Source organism: Nannospalax galili, unplaced genomic scaffold (assembly GCF_000622305.1).
Source record: "Nannospalax galili isolate Female #2095 unplaced genomic scaffold, S.galili_v1.0 scaffold227, whole genome shotgun sequence".
Taxonomy (NCBI): domain Eukaryota; kingdom Metazoa; phylum Chordata; class Mammalia; order Rodentia; family Spalacidae; genus Nannospalax; species Nannospalax galili.
In genome coordinates this window covers 7,928,446-7,943,626 of record NW_008360303.1, presented here as the reverse complement: position 1 = coordinate 7,943,626, position 15,181 = coordinate 7,928,446, and the positions used below count along the sequence as shown (strand labels likewise).

Sequence of the window (15,181 nt, the reverse complement as noted above, 5' to 3'; positions counted from 1 at the left end):
TATACATGCTAATAAAAAGCTTAAGAAGAAAAATTGTTCAAAATAAATTTAAAACTTATTAAGATACATATTTATTCTGTATAGGTGGAACCTATTGAAGCAGAAAGGTATATAACTACTTGATGATTTTAAATAATTAAGTTAGATTTAAAGATAAAACTGATTTGTGCATATTAGTACTCATAAAGAATATGAAAGATGATTATAGAAATTCCAGTTTTTTCATGTCAGTAGATATGTGTTACAGAGGGGAGACCAGTTTCCAAAGTTGCCGACCAAGCAGTAGTTTCACACTGGATGCAGCTCTGGGATGCTTGTCTTCTTATGTTCTACAGTCTGACCTGTGGATTTTCCTCTTAGACACACGTTCCTCCCTTCTGGCTCAATGAAGATCACTGAGACTCGCATCTCAGATAGCGGGATGTATTTTTGTGTTGCCACTAATATTGCTGGAAACGTGACTCAGTCTGTCAAACTAAGTGTCCACGGTGAGTTTTACAATGACCGCCGTGGAAGCTCTGTTCACTGGCTCACAGGGATCCCCATCTGTTTGATGATTAACCTCCACGTTGTATGTAGAGTGACCACAGATTTTAAAATCGAAGATATGTGGTGTTCTTATATTTACTCTGAAAAGTTCATTTCTGCCTATAAATAGTTCTCCCTTTGTCCTTTTTCAAATGAACTAATTAAATTTTGGATTTCACTTCTTCTAGATGTCCACAGTCAATTGTCTCTATGTGTGGACATCCACCAGAAGTGAAGGTGGGTGTGTTTAAACTGTGGAAGCTGTTGTATTCCCACAGAGGAATTTAATAGTTTGGTTTTTTGTTTGTTTGTTTGTTTTTGTTTGTTTGTTTTGCAATGGGGTCTCCTTGTATCCCCAGCTGGTCTAGAACTTGTTGTGTAGACCAGGCTGGCCTCAGTATCACAAAGATTCACCTGTTCCTACCTCCTGAGTGCTGGGATTAAAGGCATGTGCCACCACACTTGCCTTAAATAGTTTTTAAATAGTCATACTTAACATTTAATTAACACAGCAACTGGGAAATTTCTGCTTTCTCATATTATCTGATCATTTCACAGTTCTCTGATGTGTTTTGTTCTTTCGTTTTATCCTGTTGTTCATTCGTGCAGTACACTGAGTGTCCCTATACCAGGTACTGTCTAGACACCAGATAGCCAAATGTCAGAACAAATCATCTTGGATAGCATGGACCTGACTTCCCTTTTAGACTAGTAACTGCAATAGTGTGCCTCTGACACTGAGATTTGACCTCAGAAGAGGGTTCTGTCATTTACCAGCTCTTGGGCCTAGGCACATTACCCAGCTTCTCTTATCTTTAGTTTTTGGCTTTTACAAAATGACAATGGCAGTACTATTAAACTTAGAACATTGTTGTGACTGATAGTCCTTATAAAATGTTCATTAAGTTAATGAGAAAGGACAGACAAATGAGATTTTTTTAAAATGCACGGTGCTGAATTCTAATTAGGGCCCTAGAGCTCAAAATGACTCTAGAGTGCACAGCGCAAGACTCCCTTTCTAGTTGCACTGTTAACATTTCTAAGGAAGATGTAAGCTAAAAACTGTGCATGATTTTCTTTTTTGAAATTAAAAACATGTTATGAGAGTGTTTACTGTTCTCTAATTCTTCCACAAAGAGTAGAAAAACTGACTCCGTGGGGAGCAATGCTTTTTATTTTGCTCTGATGTTTTAGAGGTTATCTCAATTGCTTTTTGAAAAGGTTTCAAAACTTACGTTACGTATAAAGGAAGTTCACCATTGTGAAATGCTTACTATTCATCAAATTTAGACCTAGGAGTATTATATTTGTTGTTTCCTATAATTCCCGTAGTGTGCTGGTATTGTGCCTGAAGTTTATTTTGCGTAGATTATTAAAGAAATAGGCCTCAAGAAGTTGGTTGGCCTGTCCTAGATTTCACTGTTAATATGCGATTAGTCTAGTCTTTTCATGTGACCTCTTGGGAGGGAGTTCTACTTAGAGTCAGAAAATGTGGGAACTTTTAAATATTGGCTTATTGATACTCAGTTATGGATTCCAGTTCCTCCAAAACTACAACGTGGCCCTAAACATATGAAAGTCCAAGTCAGTCAAAGAGTGGACATCCCATGCAATGCCCATGGGTCTCCACCTCCTGTGATCACCTGGTATAAAAATGGAAGAACTGTCCTGGTGGATGGAGTGCAGCAGTCTAGCAGTCCAGATGGAATACTGAGCATCGAGCAGGCAATGCTGTCAGACGCAGGCACATACACATGTGTTGCCACTAACATAGCAGGCAGCGATGAAACAGAGATCACACTACATGTCCAAGGTGCGTTTTGATATAGGAAACATGCCTAGTATGGCGGGGGTGGAGGAAAAGCCCTGGTCTCCATGGGGGATGTGTAATCTTGGATCTCTTTAGGAAGAATTCTACATAGTGTCTTTTATGACTCTAGCTTTGAAGGACGCTTCGTTCCAGAAGCAAATGAACCCATATTATTGCTAAGCATGCATGAAGTGTTTATGTTTACTTTGAAACTGAAGTTACTGGTGTCTATAATAAAAGCAGTGCCAGATAATGTCTCACCAAGCATTTCTGCATTGGGAGAAACTGGAGCTGGAGCTGGTTGGAGTGGGAGTTCACCTCGTAGCTCACCCCAACTGACCCCTGGAGGATTGTGGTTCATGGCTCCTCTATTGGTGCCTTTATCTTGATGTTTGGAACCAAAATATATTTCTTCAAGAAACATGTTCATTACTCCTGGGCCAGGTGTCTGTTGTGTTCTAGGCTATGATGATCAAGTAGTGACAAAGGTGAAGCCCATGCTTTTATGAGCTGTTCTAGTGGAGTAGGCAGAAAACAAGCTGAGAAAGACAAAGAATGTAGGTCAGGAAGAGTGTGCTGGAGAAAATCGAAATGGGGAGAATCTTCCAGAATCAACAGCTTTGGGTTGGATTGCCAGGTGGGAATTCTTTGAGGGAGTGAGACTTAGAGTGAGATCGTACTGGCTGGCAGGAACTGGTCAATAGAATTTGTCAGACTTATTCTGTCAGAGGGATGCCAGTGCAAAGGCAAAAAGTAAGAACAAGCAGGTTTATTCATGAACATAGTAGCGTTTTGTGCTTGATATTCTGCACTTTGTTGGGGATGAGTGGCTAGGACACTAATGGAGGGGTCATCCAGTTCGTTCATTCACTCAACAAACTGTACTACTGAGTGCTTTTGTTAGATTCAAATGGGAAGGTTGGGCATTTCTATAATGTTCCCACAAATCTCAGAGGCACAACATTTGCAAACACTGGTTTGTGTTCCGACAAGAATATCCTGGATGCTGTAGAACATTAATCCAAAAGAGACTGGTTTGGGTAATAGTGTTCCAATAAGAAGCAAATGAAAATAGGTAAGTGTAAAGCTTTGACATGAGCAGAGATCTGAGGATAGAAAGGAGATATAGGTGTGTGAACATACATGGTAGTATGTGAACAGAGGCACAGGTCAGAAGAAAGGAGACAGAAAAATGACTAGATAAACCATAATGCCTTCATCAAAGAATAAGGAACTCAAATGGGAATGTGAAAACACTAAATAATGAGTTTTTCGTGGGGATTTTGAGTTTTGAACCCCTGAATGACATCTAAGTAGAACGTTCAGATAGATGCAAATGTGACTCAGGAAGAATCAGAGGAAGCAACCCCTTATCAGTGCCTTCAAAGAATTTGAAATTGCCCAAGAGAAACACGAGATAATGCATTTGTTTTTATAATAGAACCACCTACAGTAGAAGACCTGGAACCTCCTTTTAACACTCCATTCCAAGAAAGACTGGCCAACCAACGCATCACATTTCCATGCCCTGCAAAAGGTAGGTAATATTCAGAGATGCGGGCATGGATAGAAGGAATGTTGGAATGATGTGATATGGTTCTAGGAGTCTGTGTTGCACCCAACATATTATCTTTATACAATTCTACCTGCTAATCTTTGTTATAATATTTGAACACGATAGAAACTCTCCTGGTTCAAACAAGGATTCTGTGAACAGATATTTTCCCTCCCAATTATTTTATTTCTTTCAATAGAAAGGTGTCCCAGTCTTTCAAACTTGCTTAATCTTAAGATGTTTTCCAACTTAAGATGTTCATGTCCTTTCTATTACTTCTCATTTCATTTTTTGGTGAAAAGTTTCTTTGTAACATATGACAGGAGAACTATTCAAAATACTCGCTATTAGTGTCAACTAGTAAAGGGTATAATTAGAATTAGCCCCTTGTCTGAAGTACTTTTTAAAACCTTCTTTTTCTAGGTCTGTGCTCAGTGGTAATTACCACATCAGGCCACATGCAGCATATATCTCGGTAGCAGTTTAAACCATTCCTTTCCTTGAGCTTCTGGGATTTCTTTGCCACTATATTTCCTGTCAGGAGACTGCCCAGTGTCTCTCCACAGGGGAGATGTGAAAGAGCCCTTGTCTATGCATTCTTACTTGGGGTGCCAAGTACACAGTTTAGGGTATTCCCTCTTTCACACACACACATTTATCTCCAGTAGCTCAAACTTGACTTGTAGCAATCCTGGAAAAGTCCAAGCAGGGGTCTTTGTGTAACCTCCTGGCAAGTGGGCTCTGGGTGGCTGCCAGCATCACCACCAAAAGTGTATCTCTTCTTAGTTGTTCCTGGAGGGGGCCCTCATTTCTGCCTGCTTTTCTATAGCGATGGTTAGAGTCTTTCATCAGTAGTTATCTTCAATATTTGAAGAAAGATAACTTTAACAAGTTTTTTAGACATTTAAAGAATTATCAGTAACCGTTCCCAGAGCCATTGAGAATTAGAAAAGCAAGACCTGGAGAGAATTGTGCTATGTCTTTTGTTTAACTGATAAGATTTTAAAAGACATATGTAGATAGTGGAAGTTCCTTATATTTATTAAATAGGACTTTTTCAAGACTAAACTGTAGAATACAATTCTTCATGGTATATTCCTGCAACTATGTGCTCTGTCCTTATATCACGTCCATCCTCCCTATATATGTTAGCTCTCTCTATATATCTATGTTTAGCTAATACACATTTTTTTTAACACTGGTCACTGAACTTACCAAGAAAAATGCTTTTCTTGTTATGATATGAGATTTTTGATAAAACAGCTTGGATCAGCTTTATAAAAGAAGCCATAGTTCTCAGGACTGATCAGGAATTAGTCATGAATGCACTATAGTCTATTTACACCTCCACACCAGGAAAGAGATCTTGAAGGGGGTACCAGCCCTAAGGATACAAGTTTTAGTCATAACAGAAAGTTTGTCTGTTCTTGATGTATTTGATGTTTAATAATGATTTCTAATTTTGTTATAAAAAGCCTTTTATTTCCTATTCAGGTACTCCTAAACCAACCATCAAATGGCTACACAATGGCAAAGAGGTGACAGGGAAAGAGCCTGGTGTTTCCATCTTGGAAGATGGCAGACTGTTGGCAATTAATTCTGTCACACCAAACAACAATGGTGATTATATCTGTGTGGCCATCAATGAAGCTGGAACCACAGAAAGGAAATATAACCTCAAAGTGCACGGTAAATATAAACTAAAGCACTGAAACCAACTTTATGAAGAAGGGGCTTGTTTCTAATTTTTACATATGTAAATTTTAGTCACTGCATTACTTAATACTAATGTGTATCATCAAACAGGGAACTGTAATTTGGTTGCATTTATTTATTTGATTCAAAAGTTTGTTCAATTTTTGGTTGTGAATTTCCATCAGTCAAAATTCAAATGATAGAAAAAAGACACAGTGAAAGGCTAGTGATCCTACATCGAGCCTCCTCCTCTCTAGAGGAAAACATTCAGCTTAGCACATACTGGTGCTGGGGGAACTTTCTCAAATTTTTTTTTTTAATTTTAGGTACACATAAATACGAAATCTGTAATATTTAACCCCAGTTTTACTTATAAAAAGGAAAAATATAGTAAAATATTATATCCACTCTTCACACCTAAGTCAACTTCATTGAGCAATCCATCTTAGGAATTATCAAGATAATTTATTATCTCATCTCACTGCGTGGGTTTTTGGGATTTATTTAGTTTTCCTCTATTGAGTGTTTAAATTGTTACTGGATTTTTACAATTAAGTAAGCCTTCCTTTAAAATGTTATGCATGTGTCATTTTGCATAAGTAAAAAGGTGTGTGAATTTTAAAATCTGTTGACTGTTGGCTTCCATAGACAGTGCAATATTTAAACATCGATTCAGTGAGTACCATGTGACTGAAATGAAAATCAGAATTCTCTCAATATGTGAAATACACTCTTCCTTCTATTTATCCTGTATTTCATCCCAAATTCAAAACGTGACATAAAGTAAAGTATTACATGGGGGTTTTATTGATAAGTGCTTTATCTAAGACTTTTCACTTTATTTTATTATTTTTTTTTATTTTTTATATGTATGCGTGTATTGCCTGTATGTAGGTAAGTGCACTCGTGCTGTGCAATGCCCACAGAGGACAGAAGAGGCTGTCGAATCCCGTGGAACCGGAGTTATGGACAGCTGTTAGCTGCCATGTGGGTGCTGGGATTTGAACCCAGGTCTTCTGCAAGAACAGCCAGTGTTCTTAACCACTGAGCCATCTCTCTAGCCCCCAGGACTTTTCATTTTATAAGAAGGCATTTTCTTGCACATGGCTAGCCTTTCTAACCATCACATGTCTTAGAATTTTCTTTCTAAAGGACTTTGTAAAGGAACTTGGAAAATAGTATTTATTACCAGACTGTCTAGCATGACTTCTCTTTTTTTTGCAGTTCCTCCTGTAATTAAAGATAAAGAACATGTGACAAATGTATCCGTGTTGACAAACCAGCTGGCCAGTCTCTATTGTGAAGCAGAAGGAACTCCATCACCCATCATTATGTGGTATAAAGATGACACCCAGGTAAATGGAGACATCCAGACCAGATGTGTCCAGTTCCTTGCCTCTGCCACTGAAACTGTTCAGAGATGAATATCTACTTAGTGATAATAGACATTTTTATGTTTTAATTATTAATTTTTATTAGCATTGGAAATAACAGTATTCCATCTCTTCCAGGTGACTGAAAGCAGCACTGTTCAGTTTGTCAACAATGGGAAAATACTAAAGCTCTTCAAAGCCTCTGCAGAGGATGCGGGAAGATATTCCTGCAAAGCCATCAATATTGCAGGCACTTCTCAGAAGTACTTTAATATTGATGTGCTAGGTAAGGAAAACGTCTTCTTATATATAAAATAAACCTACAACTTAGATGCATTTCTGACTGTATGACAAAATAGATTTTAAAAAATGACCAAAGAAATATTGTTCACTGCTATTATTTTCTACAAATTTGATTAACCAGCACCATATGATAAGAAAGTTTTGTTCTTTATAATACACAGATGGCTTGGATTCATGCACTTCAGTGTATCATATACTTCAAAACAGTACAATCTGAGAAGGCATGGTGGCACATGCCTTTAATCCCAGCACTCGGAGACAAAGGCAGGTAGATCTCTGTGAGTTTGAGACCAGCCTGGGCTACGTAGTGTGAACCTGTCTCAAAAGACAAAAGAGAAAGAAAGAAAAGACAGAAAGAAGTGGTACAATGTGTATTAAAAAGGAAATGTCAATTCTCAGATGGGTGGGCAGGAAGCAGTTCTCTAGGAAGAAACTGCATAGAGAAATGACTGTACACAGGCAGCTTAGCTGTGCAAGTGAGTGCTATGTGATCATGCCTGAGACAGCTCCTGAAGCCAGTAGGATGCAGCTGAAGTGGAAAAGGTCATTCATCCATATTCCAAGAATTCCAATTAGTTGTTGTAGCAAAAACAGCCCTGGCTGTAATTAAGGGAAGAGCAGTCTGAGAGAAGGGAAGGAGCTGGGACAGCAGGACTTCTGCGGGTAGACAGTCATTGTAATTCAGCAGGATAAACAGCACTTTTAATAGCAGCCATGAACTTGACATTTACTTAGTGAAATCATATTTCACATTTTATGTTCATTTTGTGATAAATGATTTTCTCACTTTTCAGTATTTTGTTCATCAAAATAGTCATGTAATTTGTGAATTTGTAATGGAAGCAAAACTTAGAGTGATATATTCATAAAAATTAACATTCATAAATACAAAAATAAGTCTTCTCCTCACCAAAGGCTGAAGTACTTTACATTTCTTTTTTCCCTAAATTGCCACATTACATTTAACTACAGGCCATTTAAGAAGTCAGAAATCTTTCTTATCACTAGCCTCGGCATGTTTTCTTCATTCCATCTGTCTGCTGATGGGACTTCTTTGTACACTCCACCTTAGTATCTTTTTCTGTATTTTTATTTACTACTTTGATTTTGTTTCAGAGAGTCTCATTAGTAACACAGCTGGCTTCAACCTTGTAATCCTTCAGCCTCAGCTTTCAGAATGGGGGGATTGCAGGGTGTATGCCACCATGCACTTCTTTCCTCAGCATCTTGACTTGAATATCTTCTCTATGTATTACTGAATGCCTTGGTGTTATGTCAAACAGAAAGATCCAAATGTATATCCGTTCCAGGAAAGTTAGCGATCTCCTGTGAGTGACCTGCATTTCCATTCATCCCCTTGCGTTTGCAGAACTCCTGAAACTTACCTATGTTCTGCTGCCTATTTTCCAATTCTGTGTTGTTACTTAACTTTTCCATTCCACTGTGAAGGCATATTGTCATTGGTAATAGTGCCCTTGCTGTCTGCCTGCACCCCACTCTTCATCACTCTAATCCATTATTCACTCAGCAGCCAGTGAGGTCTTAACATGCTAATCTTATCATGCCATACCTCATCCCTACTGAAACCCTTCAGTGTCTGGTAACTTTCTGAAGATGAACACCAGACCACGTAACATGATGAGGAGAGGGTTGGATGATGAGGAAAATATGCAGGAGCTTTTTAAATATGTTTGATGGCTGTAAGAATAAAAACTAAAAGCTGGCTATTATCTTTCATGCTGTATCCCATAGCCATTTTTGTGTAGGCATCCTTTAAAAGAGACCTTAATAGACACGGCATGATAGGTGGAATTTGAATCCTATAAGATTGATATTGACCATATCATTCATTATCTTGAAGGCAGAGCAGTAGTGCATTGTACCCTAAGAACCGCACTGCTTGTATATATGAGGTTTGCACATGAGTTTACTATGCTTGCAAATTAATTCTGTTCTAGCATTATTCTTGTGGGTAATAGTCCTGCTAACAAAATTTCATGCAAATATTCCTATATTTAAACTTAACATTTGAGCACGCAGGTATGATTTGAAAAGTGGTTAATGTGGGGTGTTTTATTTATGGCATTAAAATATTTTTGAAATGCTGTGATAACCACTGATTACTTGCTTCTTCCTCAGATCATAGACTTTAATGATAAAATGTCTCTGTTTAAGTCCCACCTACCATAATAGGTGCCAGTTCCCCAAATGAAGCCTCAGTTGTTCTCAACCACAACACCACCCTGCAGTGCCAAGTCAAAGGCATGCCCTTCCCTGTCATTCACTGGTTCAAGGATGGCAAGTGAGTATTTCTATAATTTTCAGTGATCCAATTGATAGGAAACAAATGTATAAATGCATGTGGCTTACCTCTCTCTTCATCACTTCAAACCACAGAATATTATTATATGAGCATGAAGGAGAAATAATGTTGCTCAAAACCATCCTAAAGCCTTGTAATACCTTTCACTTTTTGAACAATGAAGCTCTTATAAATCTCACAGTGTGGTCACAGTTTCTGTATTATTACTGTGTCTGAGAAGGACCCAAGAACTAAGAAGCAAAGAGTTGTGATTTGCCATGTATGAAATAAAGGATTATATTTAAACTTCCTAGAAACCAGCAAGAAGGACAACATAGAAAAAATGTATCAGGGGTATGAATAATAGAATATAATTAAACAGTGAACATTAAAATACTCTCATCCTCAATAATTTGATGAATATAAGTGAAATATTTGTTTCTCATAGGTCATTGAATAGAAAGAAAAGATTTGAAAATATAAAGTGTTAATTGAGTATAGGAATTCAGGATACAGTACTCAGAGAGAGAATGTAAATTAGCATACTTAAAAGCAATTTGTTGCAATGTATTAAAATTGGAGTGCTCTGATGCTGTGATGCAGTAATTGCACCTTCATTATACAAGGCGTGGAAGCAGACATGCATGTCCAGCAGGAGGCTCATTTTGTGATATTTGTTGCAACACCATGGTGGCAGGAAAGTGGAAACTGGCTAAAGTCTGATGTTATGAGAGTAGTTATGTTATGAGAGTATAATTAACAATACAAGTGTTAAAATTTCATATATTTAAGTAACATAATATCAAGTATTAACTTCTTTTAAAACCTTAAAATTCACTAAAACTGATATTTGCAACTTTTGAGAGCTTTATATGCAATGTCATAGCAAAGAGTAGTTAAGGCTCAGGTGGAGAGATGACTCAGAGATTAAGAGCCTATACCGCCCTTGCAGAGGACCCAAGTTCTGTTCTCAACACCCACGTCCAGTGGTTCACAACTACCATGTGTGGCTCCAGCTCTGGGGATCCTATGCCTCTGATCTCTGTGGGCACCTGGACTCTCATGCTCATACCTCCCACATGTACACACACACACACACACACACACACACACACACACATCACATCACATATAGACACATACACAATTGAAAACAATAAAAATAAATCTTGAAAAAGAGTAGTGAAGGCTAATAATTTCAAAAATTGGTGTCTTTTTCATTTACTGTGCAAACTAGTTTCCGACTTATCAATACAGCAGTGCATTCAGCAAGTTATTAGGTGACTAAGTCACTACATTTTTTTAAAAGATAGCTGTGAATCTCCATGAAAAAAAGATAAAGATATTTTAAAGCAAATATTCTTAGGATATTATAGATTTATGTAACCAAGATGTTTCAAATATTAAGATAAAGCTGCTGCCAATTACATAAAGTGAGCATTACACAGTGGTAGATGACACTACATGATAGAAGCAAACTTCTGTGGCAAGCGAATATGAGCTGCTTTGTGTGTAAATACCTGTCAGTATTTATGGTTATAAAACATTTGGACTTATGCTTTTTAGAGACATTGATGCACCATCTTTAGTAACTAACACTCATGCATTCTCTTGCAAATCCCTTTCTTGACATCATAATGATAGTGGCTTAACTAAATTGTTTGGTCTAAAGTTCCTAAAACGTAACATCAAACTTTTAGATTTTACTTTTCAAATACTGACAGAAATTTGCCTCTAAGTCAAAAATACAAAATAAATAAAAAGAATAATGATGGATGGATGAATGAAACAAATAAAACCATATTTAGTTTCTAATAATATTATTAAGTAATTTAAGATTGAAATGGAAAAACTGTTCATCTCACAGTGATAGTTCTCTAATTCCTTTAGTAAAGTGGCTTAATAATTTTATTCTTCTGAGTGGGCGAACTAATCAGTGTATTTTGTAGTCAATTTTGGACTTCTATTTTAACTCCATAGTGCCTAATAATATTTGTTATGAATAATAAGAGAGGAAATATGGGAGCTTTAAGATGGACCAATGGAATAAAATTATCTTCTCAGGCCCTTATTTTTGGGAGATCCTAATATTGAACTCTTAGACAGAGGGCAGATTTTACATCTGAGGAATGCGCGAAGAAGTGACAAGGGGCGCTACCAGTGCTCTGTGTCTAACGCAGCGGGCAAGCAAGCCAAGGACCTAAAACTGACTGTCCACGGTAAGTGTGACTTTTCTCACTCGGTTATCATTTTCCATTCTGATTATCATTTGAAAGCTGCATGTTCATTGCTCCTTTCCTCCACATTGAATACTTTGGAGTATTAATTCAAGAGAAGGAGGTGCTTACCTTCATATTTTAAAGTAGAATAATTGCATTCAGTTTTAATGCTATGGATTTAGTCCAGTGGCTTAGTGATTTTGGTATGACAAAGAATTCCTTAATTGGTTAGTATAAGCATAAATCAAGCAGCAATATCCCTGAATGATTGGAAAAACTTTTTTTGTTTTGTTTTGTTTTGGTCTTTTTGAAGCAGGGTCTCCCTGTAGTCCCAGCTGTCCTGGAACTCACTATGTAGACCAGGCTGGCCTTGAACTCACAGAGATCCACCTGCCTCTGCCTCCCAAGTGCTGGGACAGGCTTTTAAAAGGGTACAGATGTATAAAATATGTTGAAGCTAAAGGTACTCAAGAAATTCAGTTGTTATGTTTCATTCCTCTTGGTCTTTATTCTGATCATGTGTAATATTTTAAGTCATGTATTTTCCCACTGAGTCTGCACTAGAAATAATGCAGGCTTCATTTTCACTAAAATTTTCAACAACAGAAGAAGGTGACTATCAAAGTCGTTTTTATGAATGGAGCATTAAGCACATACACAAATGTTATAACACAGGGACAGTGACCGACACCGAAGAGCAGACTAGAACTCTGTGGACTAGCAGTGCTGGTCAAAGCTGTCAAGGTGCTACTTGCTGCAGCATCCGTCACCCTTTCCATATAGTGCATGATGCTCAAAGAAAGTTTTAGATACCTCAGAATGTTGCCTCTTTAGGGGGATGAGGGGGTTCCTCCAATCCTAAGCAGTTACCCAGACTCTCTCAATTATATTGTACTAATTCTTTCTCGTCATATCACTTACCATTGTCTGGCATTTGCTTATTTACAAGTTTTTTATTAGCTATTTCTTTCTAAGGAATCTAACACTTCTAACAGGCCTTTGTTTCACATGCTCCTTACTTTGTTGTCTGGGGTACAGCAGTTCAAAGGCATATCAGCTAAACTAATGAATGGTCTAGTGATAATCTATTGCAGTAATCAGTAGTCCCGTGGACCTTGAGAGGCTAGTCCAAGCTGAGATGTGCTGAAAGAGTAAAATGTGTACCAGGGACCAAAGGTGGTATGAGAGATTCATAGAAGGTATCTAATGAATAATTTTAAGGTTATATGCTAGAATTATATTTTGGATAGATTAGACTAAGTAAAATGTACGTTAAAGTTTATTTACTCAGCTTCCCTTTATAACTTTAATTTGGCTTTAGAAAACTTAAAATTACATGGTAGTTACTACTGTCTTTTATGTATTTATTTTTGTTTTTAAAAATGCACCATATTTTTATTGATTAGCACTTTTGATCATTAATAAGAATGTGGGCTTAGAGACAGGCAGACTTGTATTCTGATCCAATCTCTGTCATTTATCAAGTTTGTGACCACAAATGAATTTCCTCACTCCTCTGAGATTCATTTTCCTTGATGGAAATAAAAATACTGCCTTTAATAGTGTTACTCTGATGATAAAATGCTACATATTTTCAATATGTTTTATTTGGTTTATGATAAGATCTCAATATATGTTATTCATTTATCATTGTTTATTCAGAAACAACCTTGCTTTAAAACTATATGGGATATACATATATATACTATATAAGATATAGCTTTGTTCCTCCTTCCTTTCTCTTTCTTTCTACTTCCTTCCCTCCTTCCTTCTCTTTCCTCCGCCTCCCTCTTTCTCTCTCCTTTTCTGAATAACTGCTACAGTGTTAATTTTGCATACATTTACCATTCTGTGATGTAATTTTAAGTTGAATTCATTCAGAAATACCACTTACAGCAGAACTCGTTCTAAAATTCATTATTTAATGAAAAATTTTAAGAATGATTTTTCTCATTTAGAAACAAATTCATTCTCAGTCCTGAGCTTAATAGATTAAAATAAAATTTAACCACTATTAAGGCATGCAATTGCTCTATAAATCAGGATATTTAGTTTTACATCTAAGAAAAAAAATCAAGGGACTGGTGTTGTTTACCCTAATAGAACAGATATAACACCATTAACAGTTATTTTATACAGAGTACTTCCTGAGAAATAATACTCCACAAACACAGACTTCTAATACTTTACTTTTAAAAATACCTTGCATTTTTAAAAAGCTTTATCCACTTCAACAATTCTTCCTTATTTCAAAGATATTTTATACTATCATTTGGAGTAAATCTTAGCAAATTCTACTTCAGTTAATGTTTTTGAACTTTCCTGGGAATATTTTTGTCTATGTTTGTTCTGCGTAGATTGTACTTAGAGGCTAATTCATTTTCTTCAAATTTGGCATTGACTCCCCAAATAAATCAGAACAACTTAGTTTTGGTAATTTCCATCAGTTTGTCAAAAGGCAAGGGTATTTGACAGAAGAAAACGTCCTTTAAAAATGGCTGTTAATGTTGCTCTCCGTGTCACCAACTCCAGTTATTTTCACTGAAAGGTTGATGATGTGTAGGGAACTTTCTCTGGCTGTAGCACTTCAGCTTCTGCAGTCATACCTAATTTAATTGATCAACATTGGCGAGCAACTTTTTTGGCTGGCTAACAAGTAAGCAACTCAGCAATTTACATTGTTATAGCTTCATCTTTCTTTCTTTCTTTTTCTTTCTTTCTTTCTTTCTTTCTTGTTTGTTTTTGAGCCAGTGTCTCCCAGTAGTCCCAGCTGGTCTGGAATTCACTATGTAGACCGGGCTGGCCTTGAACTCAAAGAGCTCTGTCTGCCTCTCTCCTGATGTATATATATATATGTATGTATTTGAGACAGGATCTCTTTGTAGTCCCAGCAGGCCTGTAACTCGCTATGTAGACCAGCCTTGCCTTGATCTCACAGAGATCTGTCTTTCTCTGCCTCCTGAGTGCTAGGATTAAAAGTGTGCCACCACATACATCACTTTATAATTTTTATAAATTAATTCCATTATGATGAAGCATCCCATTTTACATACTTTAATTGTTTTGACTTACACTTTTTGAGTTGGGAATATTGTTACAATGCTTAGTCTATTGGTGTTTCTTCCTTTAGAAGAGCTGCAGTATCATCACATTACATATAATGCTCTGCCCTTCAATTTGATAACAAAACAGACCATATCACACTGCACCATGATGCAGTATTAGCAGTCACATATTCTCTTTGTTTTGCCATGAGGAGTAAAAATAAATAAAAATAAAGCCAGGAGTGGGGCCATGCGCCTTTAAGCCCAGCACTTGGGAGGCAGAGGCAGGTGGATCTCTGGGTGATCGAGGCCAACTTGGTCCACATAGTGACTTCCAGGCTGGCTGGGACCA

At 37.1% G+C, this 15,181-nt stretch overlaps 1 protein-coding gene across 1 annotated transcript in view; it reads left to right on the top strand.

Annotated features, from left to right (window-relative positions):
• Positions 1-15,181, top strand: part of Hmcn1 (hemicentin 1) — a 492,592-nt gene that overhangs the window by 260,859 nt on the left and 216,552 nt on the right. Inside the window, exons 23-30 of the mRNA XM_029559235.1 lie at positions 361-488; positions 2,069-2,341; positions 3,780-3,875; positions 5,388-5,582; positions 6,813-6,943; positions 7,100-7,247; positions 9,440-9,566; positions 11,631-11,785. Of these exons, the coding sequence (XP_029415095.1) occupies positions 361-488; positions 2,069-2,341; positions 3,780-3,875; positions 5,388-5,582; positions 6,813-6,943; positions 7,100-7,247; positions 9,440-9,566; positions 11,631-11,785 (1,253 nt within the window). The remainder of the gene's footprint in view (positions 1-360; positions 489-2,068; positions 2,342-3,779; positions 3,876-5,387; positions 5,583-6,812; positions 6,944-7,099; positions 7,248-9,439; positions 9,567-11,630; positions 11,786-15,181) is intronic.